At 35.4% G+C, this 14,390-nt stretch overlaps 1 protein-coding gene across 2 annotated transcripts in view; it reads right to left on the bottom strand.

Annotated features, from left to right (window-relative positions):
• SRBD1 (S1 RNA binding domain 1) overlaps positions 1 to 14,390 on the bottom strand; it is a 158,673-nt gene that overhangs the window by 72,536 nt on the left and 71,747 nt on the right. For both annotated transcript variants that reach the window (XM_036334685.1, XM_036334686.1), the window contains exons 15-16: positions 9,384 to 9,475; positions 5,140 to 5,222 (exon numbers count right to left, since the gene is read on the bottom strand). In XM_036334685.1, coding sequence (XP_036190578.1) covers positions 5,140 to 5,222; positions 9,384 to 9,475 — 175 coding nt within the window. The remainder of the gene's footprint in view (positions 1 to 5,139; positions 5,223 to 9,383; positions 9,476 to 14,390) is intronic.

The following is a 14,390-nucleotide window of genomic DNA, read 5'->3' as shown; positions in this document are numbered from 1 at the left end:
AGCAAATAGTTTCCCTAGTTCATCATCGGATTTAAATTTTATGTGTTAAATGACCTAGCAAATCTACTCTTAGACATATATCCAAAAGAAAAGAAGACATATATCATAGAAACATTCATAGAAGCATTATTCATAATAGGCAAAAGGTGAAAATAACTGATGAATAGATAGACAAAATGTGGTCTATACGTACAGTGGAATACTGCTTGCCCATAAAAATGAAGTTTTGATACACACTACAGCATCCATAAGCCTTAAAAACATTATGCTAACTGAAAAGAAGCCAGTCACAAAAGGCCGCATACTGTATAATTCCTTTTATAGAAATATTCAGAATAGATAAATCTATAGAGACAGAAAGTAGATTAGTAGTTGCCTAGGGGTAGGGAAGGAGGGGTGATGGAAAGTGACTGCTAATGGTTCCTTTTGGGGGTGATAAAAATGTTTAAAATTAGTGGTAATAGTTTCACAACCCTATGAATATACTAAAAATCACTGATTTGTACCGTTTAAGTGGGTGAATTTATGTATGTTTATACATGTAGGAATGTGATTATATCTCAATAAGACTTTTTTTAAATGCATGTGTTAATATAGGATGGTCTATTAAGATGCCTACAAAAAAAGCAAATGTCTCTTGCTCTTTTTAGGTTTTTAATGCTGCATATATTTTTTAAAGCTATGTTATTAGATAAAAGAATGATCAGGGTAATTGTGTCTTCTTGGAAAACTGTATCTTATTAATCTGAAATATTCCGCTTTAACCTGTTTAATACACTTTGCCTTAAATTCTATTTCATCAGATATTAAATTGCTGTGACTTTCTTTTTTACTCATACAGAATATTTTCCTTCAAATTTCTAATATCAAGTTTGCTTTTTTCTTGCACATATGTAGCTTAGTGTTACATTCTATTTTTAAAAATCTGAGATTCTATAACTAGGGCAATTTAACCCATTCACCTTTACCTATTATTTAAACTTATTTCTGTCGTCATATATTTTATTTACTATACTTTGTTTTCTCTGCCTTTGGTTAGAATGATAACTTTTTATTTCCTACTCTCATGATTTATATTTGTGGTTATGATTCACATATTTCAGATTATGTTTTTCTAACAAATTGTATCTAAATCTTTTCCCTGAAAAAACAATCCTAATATTTTATAACTTCTTTTTCTTCTACCCTTCTATGTTGAGCTGATCAAGATTGATATTTAAAGATTAACATAGATTTAAAAATCATGGAAAAAAAAAATCATGAGACTCCATATACATTTTACTGTGAGTATGTGTACAGTGAAGCTCTCCACTGTCTCCTTCCCTCCCTCATTTCTGTTTCCTCACAACATGCCTTTCCTTCTTTGGGGCCCCACGCCCCCCTTCTGTGGTCAGGAATACTTCCATAAATAATACTTTCAAAAGAGGTCTGTAACAATCAGAGAAGGTGAATCATGACAGGTCCAAAATGCTTTTATTTTCCTCTCACACTGAATTGCTGTTTTGCCTGAATATAGAATTATGAGTTCAAAATAATCTTTCCCCACAACTTCAAAACCACTGCATGTCTATCTTCTATCCCCTGTTTTTACCCATAATATAGGACTGATGTCAACCTGATTCTTTCCTTTGTAAATAAACTATCTCTGCTTTCTGGAAGCTTTTAGTCAGTTCGTTTTTATAACTAACATTCTGAAATCTCATAGGTTGACATTTGAGTGTAGAGCGTTTTATTGATTTCAGAGAGGAAGAGCCAGATAGAAACATCAATGATGAGAGAGAATCATTGGTCGGCTGCCTCCTGCATGCCCCACTTGGGATCGAGCCCACAACCTGGACATATGCCTTGACCAGGAATCGAACTGTGACCTCCTGGTTCCTAGGTAAATGCTCAATCACAGTACTCATTAGGCCTTTTCAAAACACTTCTCCATCTTCAATTTGGAGAAATTGTCTCTTTATTATTTCTGTGATTATAATCTCCTTAATTCTCATTTTTTACTTAATCTTCTATTAGATGAATGTTAAAGCTTTAGAATGTCCTCTATATCATGACTTTTTTGTTCATGCTTTCCACCTTTTTCAGTGTAAGACTACATTCTAAAGAATCTTTGCTCAGTCTTCCCATTCATTACTTTACTTTTAGCTATGTCTATTCTATTTATCCTGTTTATTGGGTTTTTTAAAATCTTGACACTCATGCTTTTAAATTCTAAGATTGGTTCATTTTATTCTGTCCCATGTTTGCTTTATAAATGCAATAACCTCTCTTGTCTCACTGTGAATATTAATTTTACTTATTTCAAAGTCTGTTGCCTGTTCATTGCTTCATTGGGTGCTATTTTTCCTTATTAAGTTTGGTGCCTCATTTTTTCTATTATGCGTTTTCCTCAAATGTTCAGAGATCCTATTTGGCTGTCTGTACAAGCTGTTTCTGTTTACCATCATCTGCCTCAAGTGATAATGTGAGAAATGTGGGGTATGATGCCAGGTGTCAGTGTAGGTCAGGAGTTTGTCTCGCCAGGAGGGGGCTTCGTGGCAATCAAAGGCTACTTGGATATCCCCAGCCCCTCTGGCCCCTGTGGTATACTCAGTGCATTAGCTTAGATCCGTGGTTAGCAAACTGTGGCTCGCGAGCCACAAGCGGCTCTTTGGCCCCTTAAGTGTGGCTCTTCCTAAGCCTTAGGAGTACCCTAATTAAGTTAATAACAATGTACCTACCTATATAGTTTAAGTTTAAAAAATTTGGCTCTCAAAAGACTTTTCAATCGTTGTACTGTTGGTATTTGGCTCTGTTGACTAATGAGTTTGCCGACCACTGGAGATCTACAGTAAACTGAGCGAGGGGTTACTATGGCCTACCCGCTCTGTAGGTACCTTCTTACCTAACACGACAGGCCCCTGTCCAGAACGTGATTCTGGTTTGAGAACACTACTGATCTATATATTTTAAGGAGTGGTCCACCCTGTTTTATTTTTTCCATGGATGTGAATCCTCGTGCTTAATAACTTTCAGGAATTCCTAAAATTTCCATCTATTGGTGGGACCCTTTCTTGTTTTCCCTGGCTATCATCAATTTATTCATATAAGTTTGTGTTTTTATAGGTACAGATATATATGCACATCTTCTTTTACGGAATTTGGAGCTGTGGATATGGCAATGGTGACAGTGCAGTTAAAGAACATCATGAGCTCAGCCTACCATCTTGATCCCTTGCCAGGTGTCATTATTTGCTAGTCTGTACTCCATGTTAATATGGCTATTTCTCTAAATCTCACACTTGCATATCCAACTCCATTTGACATCATTGCTTGAATTTCTTACAGACATCTCAAATTTAACATGTCCAAATCAGAACTACTGACCTTATAGCTACCAAACCTGCTCTACTCAGGCATCATCCACATACCAGGGCCCTTGGAGCAAATTCTTAGCAACTCCTTTCCCTCACTTATTACCAAGCAATGCCTACAAAACAGATTTAACTTCTTTCCAATTCTACTACTGTTAACTTTGTCCAAGCCACCATCACTCTCACCTGGGCTATGTAAATAGCCTCTAAACTGGTCGTATTGCTTCTCCTCTTCCCCTCTAAATCATTCTCCTCAGAGTAACCAGAATCAATGTTTAAAAAACAAATCAGATCATGGCATTCCCCTGCTTAATACTCTTCCATTACTTCTCACTACTTCCTATTGGAATAAGGCCCAAACATTTTCAGATTAAATGCTGTCTCTGAATCCAAGGCTGGAGGCTAGGCCTCTGCGATTTGCTTGAAGACCTCCTTGATGCCAATAGTGAATTAGCCTGCTGGGCTTCTGTAAGTGTGACTTCCCCTTTCTTTGTCCCACTGCCTGCTGAGGCACCCCTAACTTTATTTTGAACAACTATAATTCCTCTCAACTACAATGTCTACATCATAAAAGTGCTTCAGCTCTTTAGATACTAGGTATTTGTCTCTGTAGCTACAAATCAGAGCCTTCGGTAACTATGCTTCCCAAATGAATAAATCCAGATAAAGGTTTGGATGCCTCTGCATCTAACTTGCTATCCATGTATGACAGGTCACTGCAGGCTTTGCCAGTAGGCTTTGCCAGTGTGGTCATGGGCAAAATCCTAACTAGGACACAGCTTCTTTTTCTGTCAAGTTAGGGGGAGGGTCAGATATTTCTAGTGGTCACAGAGTCCATGTTGTAATATAATATTTCCTTAAGAAAGTTCAGTACTGCTGGGCCAGTATGGCTCAGTGGTTGATCACTGACCTATGAACCAGGAGGTCACGGTTTGATTCCTGGTCAGGGCACATGCCTGTGATGTGGGCTTGATCACCAATAAGGTGTGTGCAGAAGGTAGCCGATCGATGATTCTCTCTCATCACTGATGTCTCTCTCTTTCCCTCCCTCTCTCTGAAATTAATAAAAACATTTTTAAGTGCAGTGCCTATCATTCAAATTCCATGAAAATCATACAGAAGGTAACATTCTATTTCATACTTAAGAAGGCCTTTCATCAAAGGAAAAATAATTAAACTCAAGGTTTCCAGAGACAACTATGGATTCAATCTGCCAAAATTTAGTGCTGTCTTCAAGTACCCAATGTTCATAATTTCAGGAACTGAAAATACAATAACAACAAGCACTATTACTACTACACAGTAACAACTGAAAGCTTTTAGCTCACACTGGACAATGACCAAAAATTAACTATAATAATCAAATAGAAATGGAAAACAGAGGGGGAAAAGTCACAATAGGTACACCAAAGGCTTCTTCCTGAAGGATCAATAAAGATGAATAGTTCGTACTGGTTTAGACAAACAGCCAACATACCCCCATGTTCCATAACTCCTCCAATTCTACAGTAATGTTAAAAGCAGAGGCTCTCCAGATGAAGCTACTGGTCAGAGCTAATGCTTGGACAGCCTTTAAATCTGACTACAGTCAATTCTCAGTTTGAATTAGAACCATAAACACCAGAAAAATTTCTTCCCTATTAACTTAAAACTCCTATCTATCTTCCCACAAACTTCTAACCTTTGAAAATTGAATCTATTCCACTGACACAGTGACTATGCCAAGTTTGAGTACTGCTCTTTGTATTGATGGATTTCATAAATTAAATGATCCATGTTGCTTTACCTGATACATCCCAACTCCAATGTGTTTTGGCTCGATTTTCACCAGCTCAGCTAATGGATCCTGAACACGCCTTGCTATGGAAACTGAAAAAAACCCACAAAGAATCAGAACACAAGTATGTCAATGTAAAAAGAGTGTCCAGATAACACTTACGCTAGTTCCCCATTATGCAAGTACTTAATTCCATCCGCTCCCAAACAGACCAACAATTTCACACACAAAAAAATGAATGTAAAATTTCAGGATTTATTACACTACCCTAGGTATTTATGAGCACAAATAAAAGGGTTATACATTTTAAAAAAATAAATACAACACGTAGTTGCTACACTTACACAATTACCTGTTCATTCTTTAAAGATAAATACAAAAGAATAGAGCACCTCACACTTTAAAGAACAAGTAGATATTTGTTTTCCTTTTAAACAATCCTGCATTGCCCTGACCGGTTTGGCTCAGTGGATACAGCGTCGGTCTGTGGACTGAAGGGTCCCAGGTTCGATTCCAGTCAAGGGCATGTACCTTGGTTGCGGGCACATCCCCATAGGGAGTGTGCAGGAGGCAGCTGATCGATGTTTCTCTCTCATCAATGTTTCTAACTCTCTATCCCTCTCCCTTCCTCTCTGTAAAAGAAAATCAATAAAATATATATATATATTTTAAAAATCCTGTATTATTATAAACACGGTATACATTTGTATGGCAAATATAGGCAGTCCTCGGATTACGTCGGGCTCGACGTACATCATTTCATGGTTATGTCGCCATCTTCCATTTATTTATAAAAAAAAAAGTTGTCATTTCGACGTATGTACATATGTGCTTTATGTTTTTTATTATTTATTTACCACAAGTAAAGGTCAGGAATTGTTATCTTTCTTTTAAATTTTTTTTTTTACTGTTTCACTTTATTACGGCTGTGTATGTGCTCCATGTGAGTGACGTAGGTGCTTATGTAGGTGGTTTCCGACTTACGGCAAAAATCGCATTACATCGCACCGTAGGAACGGATCTCCGACGTAACCCAAGGACCTACTACTATATGCTTATTAGGACTAGATCCTGATAATGATGAGTAAATGATGAGATCATATCTTGCAACCAGAGACCAAGTCAGTTGGCTAGTGAGTACACTTGTATTGCCTTGAACCTGACTGCTAGATTACTCTGTCACATACATTCCTAACCACATGTCTTTCTCAACCATCACAATTCAAGTTCAAGAGATCTGGAGTTAGCTTCAAACATTCCTTTGCTTGTGCCTTTTTACTTGGGCATCATTTATTGCCTTTTTTTTTTAACCAAATGTTAACAAAATTTTATATCAAATTTAGCTTTTAAGATATATTTTGCTAGAGCAAAGAAATTTAATGTGAATCTTAAGGATACTTCTAAAGGCATATCTTTTTTTTCCAAGTAGCATTGTTACATTGAGCCTTGCATATGAAAAGCTTTTATGTTTAAGCACGTGAAAACTAGTCAGTGTCACATACTCATATAGAAGGTTAGGTGAACTAAATTCTTAAGTGAAAACATTAAGGCCATCAAAGGAAATCCCTTGCTTGTTTTCATGTTAAACTGTTCAAAGTCTGGCAACAGAAGTCACCTCTTACAAGTGATTACCAGATTCTCCTGTGACTGATTTGTACATCTCATCAGAGATAAGAGCTACTGTGAACATTAAGTTCACTGCATTTGTGTACAAGTATTTGTTGAGTATCTGTTTTCAATTTTTTTGAGTATATACCTAGTAATGGAATTGCTGGGTTATATGGTATTCCATATGTTTAACTTGGTCTAATTGCTTTTTGAATAGACTTTTAATCAATCCTCTTATTTTACACCCACTCTGCCCTCTCAAAATACTTCTAAAGATGCTTGTTACATTTCCTGAACCTATGGGGTTTCCATGATCTATTTCAGATTAGTTCTGTTTTCCACAATGCTGTCTTAGTATTCCACTTTCTCAAGTTGGCTAGATCACTTATTACTCAGCCATCTGCTTTCCAGCTTCAAAACAAATGTTGCTGTTATCTCCTCTCCCATTCTCTTTGTCCTGCTGAATTTATGTCTTCATTCTATCAAGTTACTGTCATTTTAATGAGATTTTAGAAGCGAGTAAAGAAATAACAGGAATACTCAATCTCCCATTTTCAATCAGAAATACATAATAAACATTTTAATATCATCTATCTACAATTCTATCCATCTGATTTAAATGCCTCTCAAGTTCATTATATTTATTATGGGGGAATATAAAAACCTACTAGTATAAAGATAACCTCTGTTTTCAATAAGCTGATAAACTGGTCAAGAAGATGTAGTAATATGAAGGTCGTTTGCTTACATATGTTTAACACTTGTATGAATGTTGAAGTTCTGTTATATTCTGATACAGCAAAGTTATGGAGAGTTGAAAGGTAAAACCCATAGCCACAGGTAGGTCAGGTCAAATGAAGTATGAAGTCATCCCTGGCATTAATCACTACAGAAGAGACAGGAACTGAAAAGTGTGTGGGCTCTAGAAAACCCAGAGCTAAGACTCTCAGCTTCTTTCAGTATTTGCCTGGAGGACCAGACTCTGAAGACTAAAAATGTGTAAGTTCTGAGTTGCTATGGATCAAACACAGTCATTGCCATATGGACAGAAGCTGAGACAGAGAAGGAAGGCATATCTGCAGTGAATTACAAACTGAAGGCACAGCTAGATTTTGAAATCAGAGTAATTAGGATCAGATACCAATTCCATTTTTATTACTTCCTTTTTTCACAGAGTCGTGCTGGACCGTAGCAATCTTGTCTCACCTATGATACTAGGATAGTTATGTACCATGTGGGCCAGTGGTGAAAAGGAAATAGCACCCTTAGCAGAGGGAGGTCTGAGGGACTCCCAACTCCTAGACAATATTTTTTTCCAATACCCTATAGTAATATTACCTTTCAGTGCCAACTTGGGGAGTTCTGAATCTTATATTTTTATAAAGAAAAGTATCCTTTTATTATAGAAGTCTACAAATATTATGTGCCCTTTCAGCCTTGGTTTCCTCATCTATAAAGTAGGAATAATAAACCCCTCATAGGGCAACTGTGAGAATTAAGTAATACTAGTAATGCATTTAACACAATGTTTCACATATATTAAGTGTTCTAAAAAGGTGTGTATTAGCAGCTCCCACTATGATTACTGTTATCTAATCCCCTTTATTATTGCTATTACTGTTATTGTTGTTGTTATTGTTATTGTTATTATTATTACAAGGAAAGTACCAAAACAGTATGTGGCAAGAAAGCAGAAAACCATGCTGAGCTAGTGTGATAAGGAAAAGCTTCCTAGAAGAGGCAAGGCTTTGAGCTGGGATCTGAGTTTGAGAAGGTGATCACTTTAGACGGGGACCATGCCCTGGAATGAATAATTGAAGGGAAACTACCAGCTCTTCTGGATGTAAGAAAGAAGTTTATAGCTTTAAATTAATGCAAAAAATGTCAAGAGCATATCTCCAGGTGTAGATTTCAAGAACAGCCAATGAAATTTGAAGATAATATTTAAAGGGAAAAATTCAATAGCCCTGACCAGTGTGGCTCAGTTGGTTGAGCGTTGTCCCATGCACAGAAAAGTTGCTAGTTAAATGCCCGGTCAGAGTACGTGCGGGAGGCAACCAATCAATGTCTCTCTCTCATACATCGATGTTTTTCTCTCTTCCTCTCCCTTCCTCTCTCTAAAATCAATAAAAAATCCATTTCTAATAAAGTATCTTAATTTCTTCACACACAAGATTTTAACTATTCTACATCACAGAAATCAAAGCAAGATAAAAGAAACTGGTTATCTGGCAAATATTCAGCAATAAATTGAAAGTCTGTGCATGTTCATACATTTGATTGTAAATATTTTTATATTAATATATTACTTTTTTGCCAACAAAAAGCCATAAGTAATATTTTTTCTAATAAGAAAGCTTAGAGTATTTTATTACTTTTATGAACACTAGCATTTAATTTTACTAGAGATGTTCTGAGCTGATTTTTCACTATATTCTAGAATACTATGCAGAGTTCTTTAGAAAAAGTATTTTTCCTCCTTTTCTATAATTATGATTATTATTGGAACCACTTTCTAACATGCCTGCCTATTCTTATGCATACATATTCTAAATGTTCTTGGATATTTAAATAATTTGCTCTCTACAAATACAAGTCCAAAATGTAAAAATCACATGCTTTGGTGATGGTGCACAGCTTCTTACCTGCACTTCTCAAATTAGGGTCCAGTCCTGGCATCTCTTTGTTAGCTTCAGGGCTGACACTGTAGATTGATGCTCCTGCTTCACTGACAATACTAAGAAAGAAAGGGGGAATATCATTTTCCAAACGTTTTGTCTGGTCAAAGAAAATAAATGAGACTAGGTAAGAAAAATAGTTGTAGGGCAAAGTCCTCTCTTTATATGTCAATGATACCTATAATGCTTAATTTTTCATTAACATAACATGATTAAGCAATGTTTGTTTTCTTCACATAGTAAATACACAGATTTTAATCCATAATGTAGTCATTCAGTCGATTTCTGTCAGTAGTAATGAGATAGGTTATAGATGAACACAATAGATACTCCACCATGATGCAACTACAAAATTTTCAGAATATACTTAGCTTCTCTTGTGTTTATAATCCACTGTTGACTGACATTTACAACTGCCATCTGAATCATTCTAGAGCATGTTGGGAAGCACATGAACATGTGTGGATATGTGCACATGTGAATAAACACAAAAACCACTGCCATAAACACTGCCATTGTCATTACCTGATTATCATTAACCACTACAATGTAAAAAGCAAATGATCAAACAGGCATTATCCCACTTCTTTTCAGTAAATCATCTTTTTGGAAAACTTGAAACATTTCACTTCATGCAGATGTTAAACTATTTCATTCCATCATTTATTTAATCAAAGCATCACACGTATTATCTTCTTTCTTTTCTTTTTTGGCTCCAAAAAATACTTTTCAAACCACAATGGCAACACTGTCTTACAGATGACATTTGATTGGTTGACTCTTGTACAGTTTATCAAACATTTTAAACATCAGAGTTCCTCCTGACAACATTTTATGCAGAGAAACCTCATCTACCTAAAGTATTCACAATACCTATAGCTCTCTACCATGAGACAGACCATGGAGGTTTGAAGACTCAAAAGCAGAAATACTTTAGTGCTTAAGATTATTAGGAACCTCCTCTTTCTCTGCTCATACAACATTTACACACACACACACACACACACACACACACACACAAAGACACACACACAAACACACACATTTCAGAGAGGAAGGGAGAGGGAGAGAGAGATAGAAACATCAATGATGAGAGAGAATCATCGATTGGCTGCCTCCCTCACACCCACCAACGGGGACCAAGCCTGCAACTTGGGCACTTACCCCCAACCCGGGACCCTTCAGTCCACAAGCCAACGCTCAATCCATTGAGCCAAACCAGTCAGGGCTAAAGAACTCTTGACTGAACTTTGACAACTACAAGCCACTGAGATGCAAGATTATTGTGGGGAAGATTTATTAATTAATTAAATATTTGCAACTAAGATCAACTATCCTAAATAACAGGAAAAAGGAACATCAGCAATTGAAAAGCAAGGCGGCTCATCCTGTTCCTCATCAACACCAACATCATCATATGCTGAGAGGTAACCGGGCATGCAATATACACAAAGCACAAAATCAAGCACTTTACAGACATTATCTCATTTGATTCTTCAAGGGGATTCCTCCCCCTCCCCCCCCACAGATAAGTAATGTGTCAAACATCATACAGCTGGTAAGCAACTGCGCTGGATTTGAAGCCTCACCTGCTTGATTCCCCAAGTCTGAGCTCATAACCAGCACAAGTAACTTTTTCTTTTTTAGTTTAAATTCTTTATTGTTTAATGTATTACATAAGTCTCCTTTTCCCTCCCATTCACCTCTCCCCGGCTATACCCAACCCCCAGCACATGCCCTCACCCCCCTCCCTGGTCTGTGTCCATGGGTTATGCTCATATGTATGCATACAAGTCCGCTGGTTGATCTCTTACCCCCTCACCCCACGCCTTCCCTCATAGGTTGGACAGTCTGTTCTATGCTTCTATGACGCTAGTTCTATTTTTGTTCATCAATTTATGTTGTTCATTATATTCCACAAATGAGTGAGATCATGTGATATTTATCTTTCTCTGACTGGCTTATTTTGTTTAGCATAAAGTAACTTCTGATTAGCTTCACAACTCACATTAAAATGAAAACCTACATTTTTGTGCTAAACAACAAATGTCACATTGTCTTGAGAACTGCGTTCTTAACAGATCCAGAACTCATTTCTCTCTTTTGTCGCCTTCACTTCTGATCAAAAGATAGTCAGTTTTGTTTTTTATATATCTAAAGAACCTAAAGCATAAAGAAATCTGAATATGTTCTACAATTTTTGAGACTGACTTTAAAATTAAAAGTGATTTTTCTCCAATATAAGATTTAGATTGTGCTTATCTACTACTATATAATGATGGAGGAAATATAATGTCAAGTAAAGCTTGAAGTAAAGAAAATTTTTAGTGTGGCATAATATGATACTAAAATCAACATACTAGCAGTGGTTTTTCAGTTTCATTATAGCAGCATTTTCTAACCTGGGGCCCTTGTACTTCTGGACAGAGAGGTCAAATTAATCAAAATTGTATGCAAAATGTTTGTGCTTATGCATTTGTTTTCTAGAAAAGGGGGTTGTAGTTTTCATTGATTAATTAAAGAAATCCATCCCAAAAAGTTTAAGAACCACCATAGGATAAGAATATTCAATCACTAGCCATGGAAAATTTGGTGTCAAACACAAATTAACAGTCAGTCTAACAAAGTTTTTCTTAAAAAAAAAAAAAAAAAAAAAAAAAAGAGTATTCATCAAGTGCAAGTTGAACCTACTAAGAGAAAAAAATACTTTTTAAAAAATTTCACTGCGAATTTATTTTCTATCCTTGCCAGAAGCCTCCAAAATTACCACTATTAAAGCAAAGGGAACTTAAATGGAAAATAAAAATTCCAATTAACTGTGGCCTTTAGCAGTTGGGTACCTGAGAATTTGCTGGGTGATTCACTGTCTCTTGGAAGTTATAATTCTCAGTAGACTAAGGGAAACTGTTGCGAAGAAAAACACTCAGATAATAAATATTCCTCCAAATACCATACTGCCAGCTCTCTTAAACAGAGGAATACAAAACAGATGTGACACACTGCACCCAAAGATTTTAGATTAACATTAATATTAAATCAATACAAAATGCAGTAAATTTCATATGCTTTAGTTATTAGATAGCATGGATCCAATAAACAGTTTAGAATGCTAAGCACAGATCAGAATGCTTCAATAATCTAAATGAACAGAAAAACCTCAACACTGATTACTTCAGTATAAAACATATAACAATCTAAGAAGTATATGTGGCAAGAATTAAATGAAACAAATCAAGCTGGGAGTGGCAATGATTTCTTCCAGGAGAAGCTGCTAAGAACAAAAGTTATAATGTCTCCTCCCTTCCTTTTTTCATTCCTATTTAGAGTTCAAAGACAGAAACGCAGTAGAAAGTATACTAGATTTCAGAAGCCACTTTCTGTTTATTGGGAAACTTTTTAAAAATTATTCCAATTACCTCTAATTTCTGAGGAAAGCAAAAATAAACTTTGTAAAAAAAAATATCAGATATCTGATTATTTAATAAGGTTTATATTTCACAAAACAAATTTCTCTCAGTTGTAAACAAATTAGGTTCATAATCTCAGCAATTTGATTATTTTGTCTATTTTGCCATCAAGCAGACAGGACTGAGCGGAATTTATTCTATGGAGGGAATTTGCCCAATACAGTTGCAACTGAACTAAGGTTTTGAGATTATTACAGTACACCGAAGCCCCTTCAAATTATTGGTTCAGACAAACATCTAAATAGATACATATGATATCGCAAACTTTAAATATATGAAGGTGTATTTCAGAAGCTACCATTGGACTTCATTTTACCAGACCTATATATTAATGTGCTAGCTCTCTTGAATTGGTACTTTTAAAAACATTTAATCTAATTCAGCACTATTCAAGGGTCTTTCTAGATTTTTATATTAAAAATAAATACAAACCCCATGCTCATACAAAAAAAGCAAGTAAAATGTCCACAATATAGATGCATTTACTTTTAAATTAAAATTTTTTTTACAAAAACTGTAAGTTAAAAATACTAATTTTTGTTATCTTAAATAAAATTCAATGTTACATAAATGTGTTCATGCACCAACATATTTATTTTTAAAGACGCATACGTTGAAACTACAAAACTAGTATCTCCACAGCGTCTAAGTCTCTTCTACCAAGACAGATTCTATGTTGGCGTATCTTTTAAGACCAGGCTTGCAAGTACTTTTCTTACAGTAACTATTCATTCTGACAGTAAGAGAATGGCAATTTCTTTTACCAAATTGAGATGGGGAATTCTTTTCATGAGACAGGAAAAGTAGCTGTTGGGTCTTTTTAAGTCATTGGGCTAATAGTTTTCACATTCATTTACAAGGTTCCATGAAGCCTCTGCATGAGTCTCCTCCAGGCCCTCTCCCCACTTTCGAAATAGGAAAAGAGCTTTTGTTGTTGCTGTTTTTTCTTATTTTAGAAAAAATTACACATAGGAGAATTTAATTCAAAAGTAAACCACTTAAATAAAAACACAGCTATTTAGTAAGATATAAAAAAAATCAGCCCAGATATATTGCTTAAACTAATAAAAAACTGATGTGTTTTTAATTCTTCACAAAATATACTAAAATTCCTTAAGCTTTATCAATATCTAGCAGGTCTTTTTCTTCCTTCTTTCCACAAAAAATATATATACTAAATAATTACTAAATGCATAGATCATTTCACTGAAGTTTTAAAAATTACTTATCTAAAAAACCATCCTTCCAAGTTTTCACCCTGAGAAACATTCATATGAAGAGAGGGTTAAATGACCTACGTTTCTCAATAAGTAACAGAAAGTGTTAAAAAAGTTAACACAGATCTAAATCCTTTGCTCTGCATATGAGATAATCTATTCTGAAGTATGAAAGAATAGCTGATTGTATCTTAGGAACAAGAGACAAGGCCAAAAACTAAACCACATAAATAAAAGGGTCTAAGGTTTAATGTTTAGTAAGGCTTATTTCTAAGAAAATAGCAAAGCAA

Source organism: Myotis myotis, unplaced genomic scaffold (genome assembly GCF_014108235.1).
Source record: "Myotis myotis isolate mMyoMyo1 unplaced genomic scaffold, mMyoMyo1.p scaffold_m19_p_14, whole genome shotgun sequence".
Taxonomy (NCBI): Eukaryota; Metazoa; Chordata; class Mammalia; order Chiroptera; family Vespertilionidae; genus Myotis; species Myotis myotis.
The sequence above is the reverse complement of the archived record's forward strand: the minus strand, read 5'-3'. Positions and strand labels throughout refer to the sequence as shown.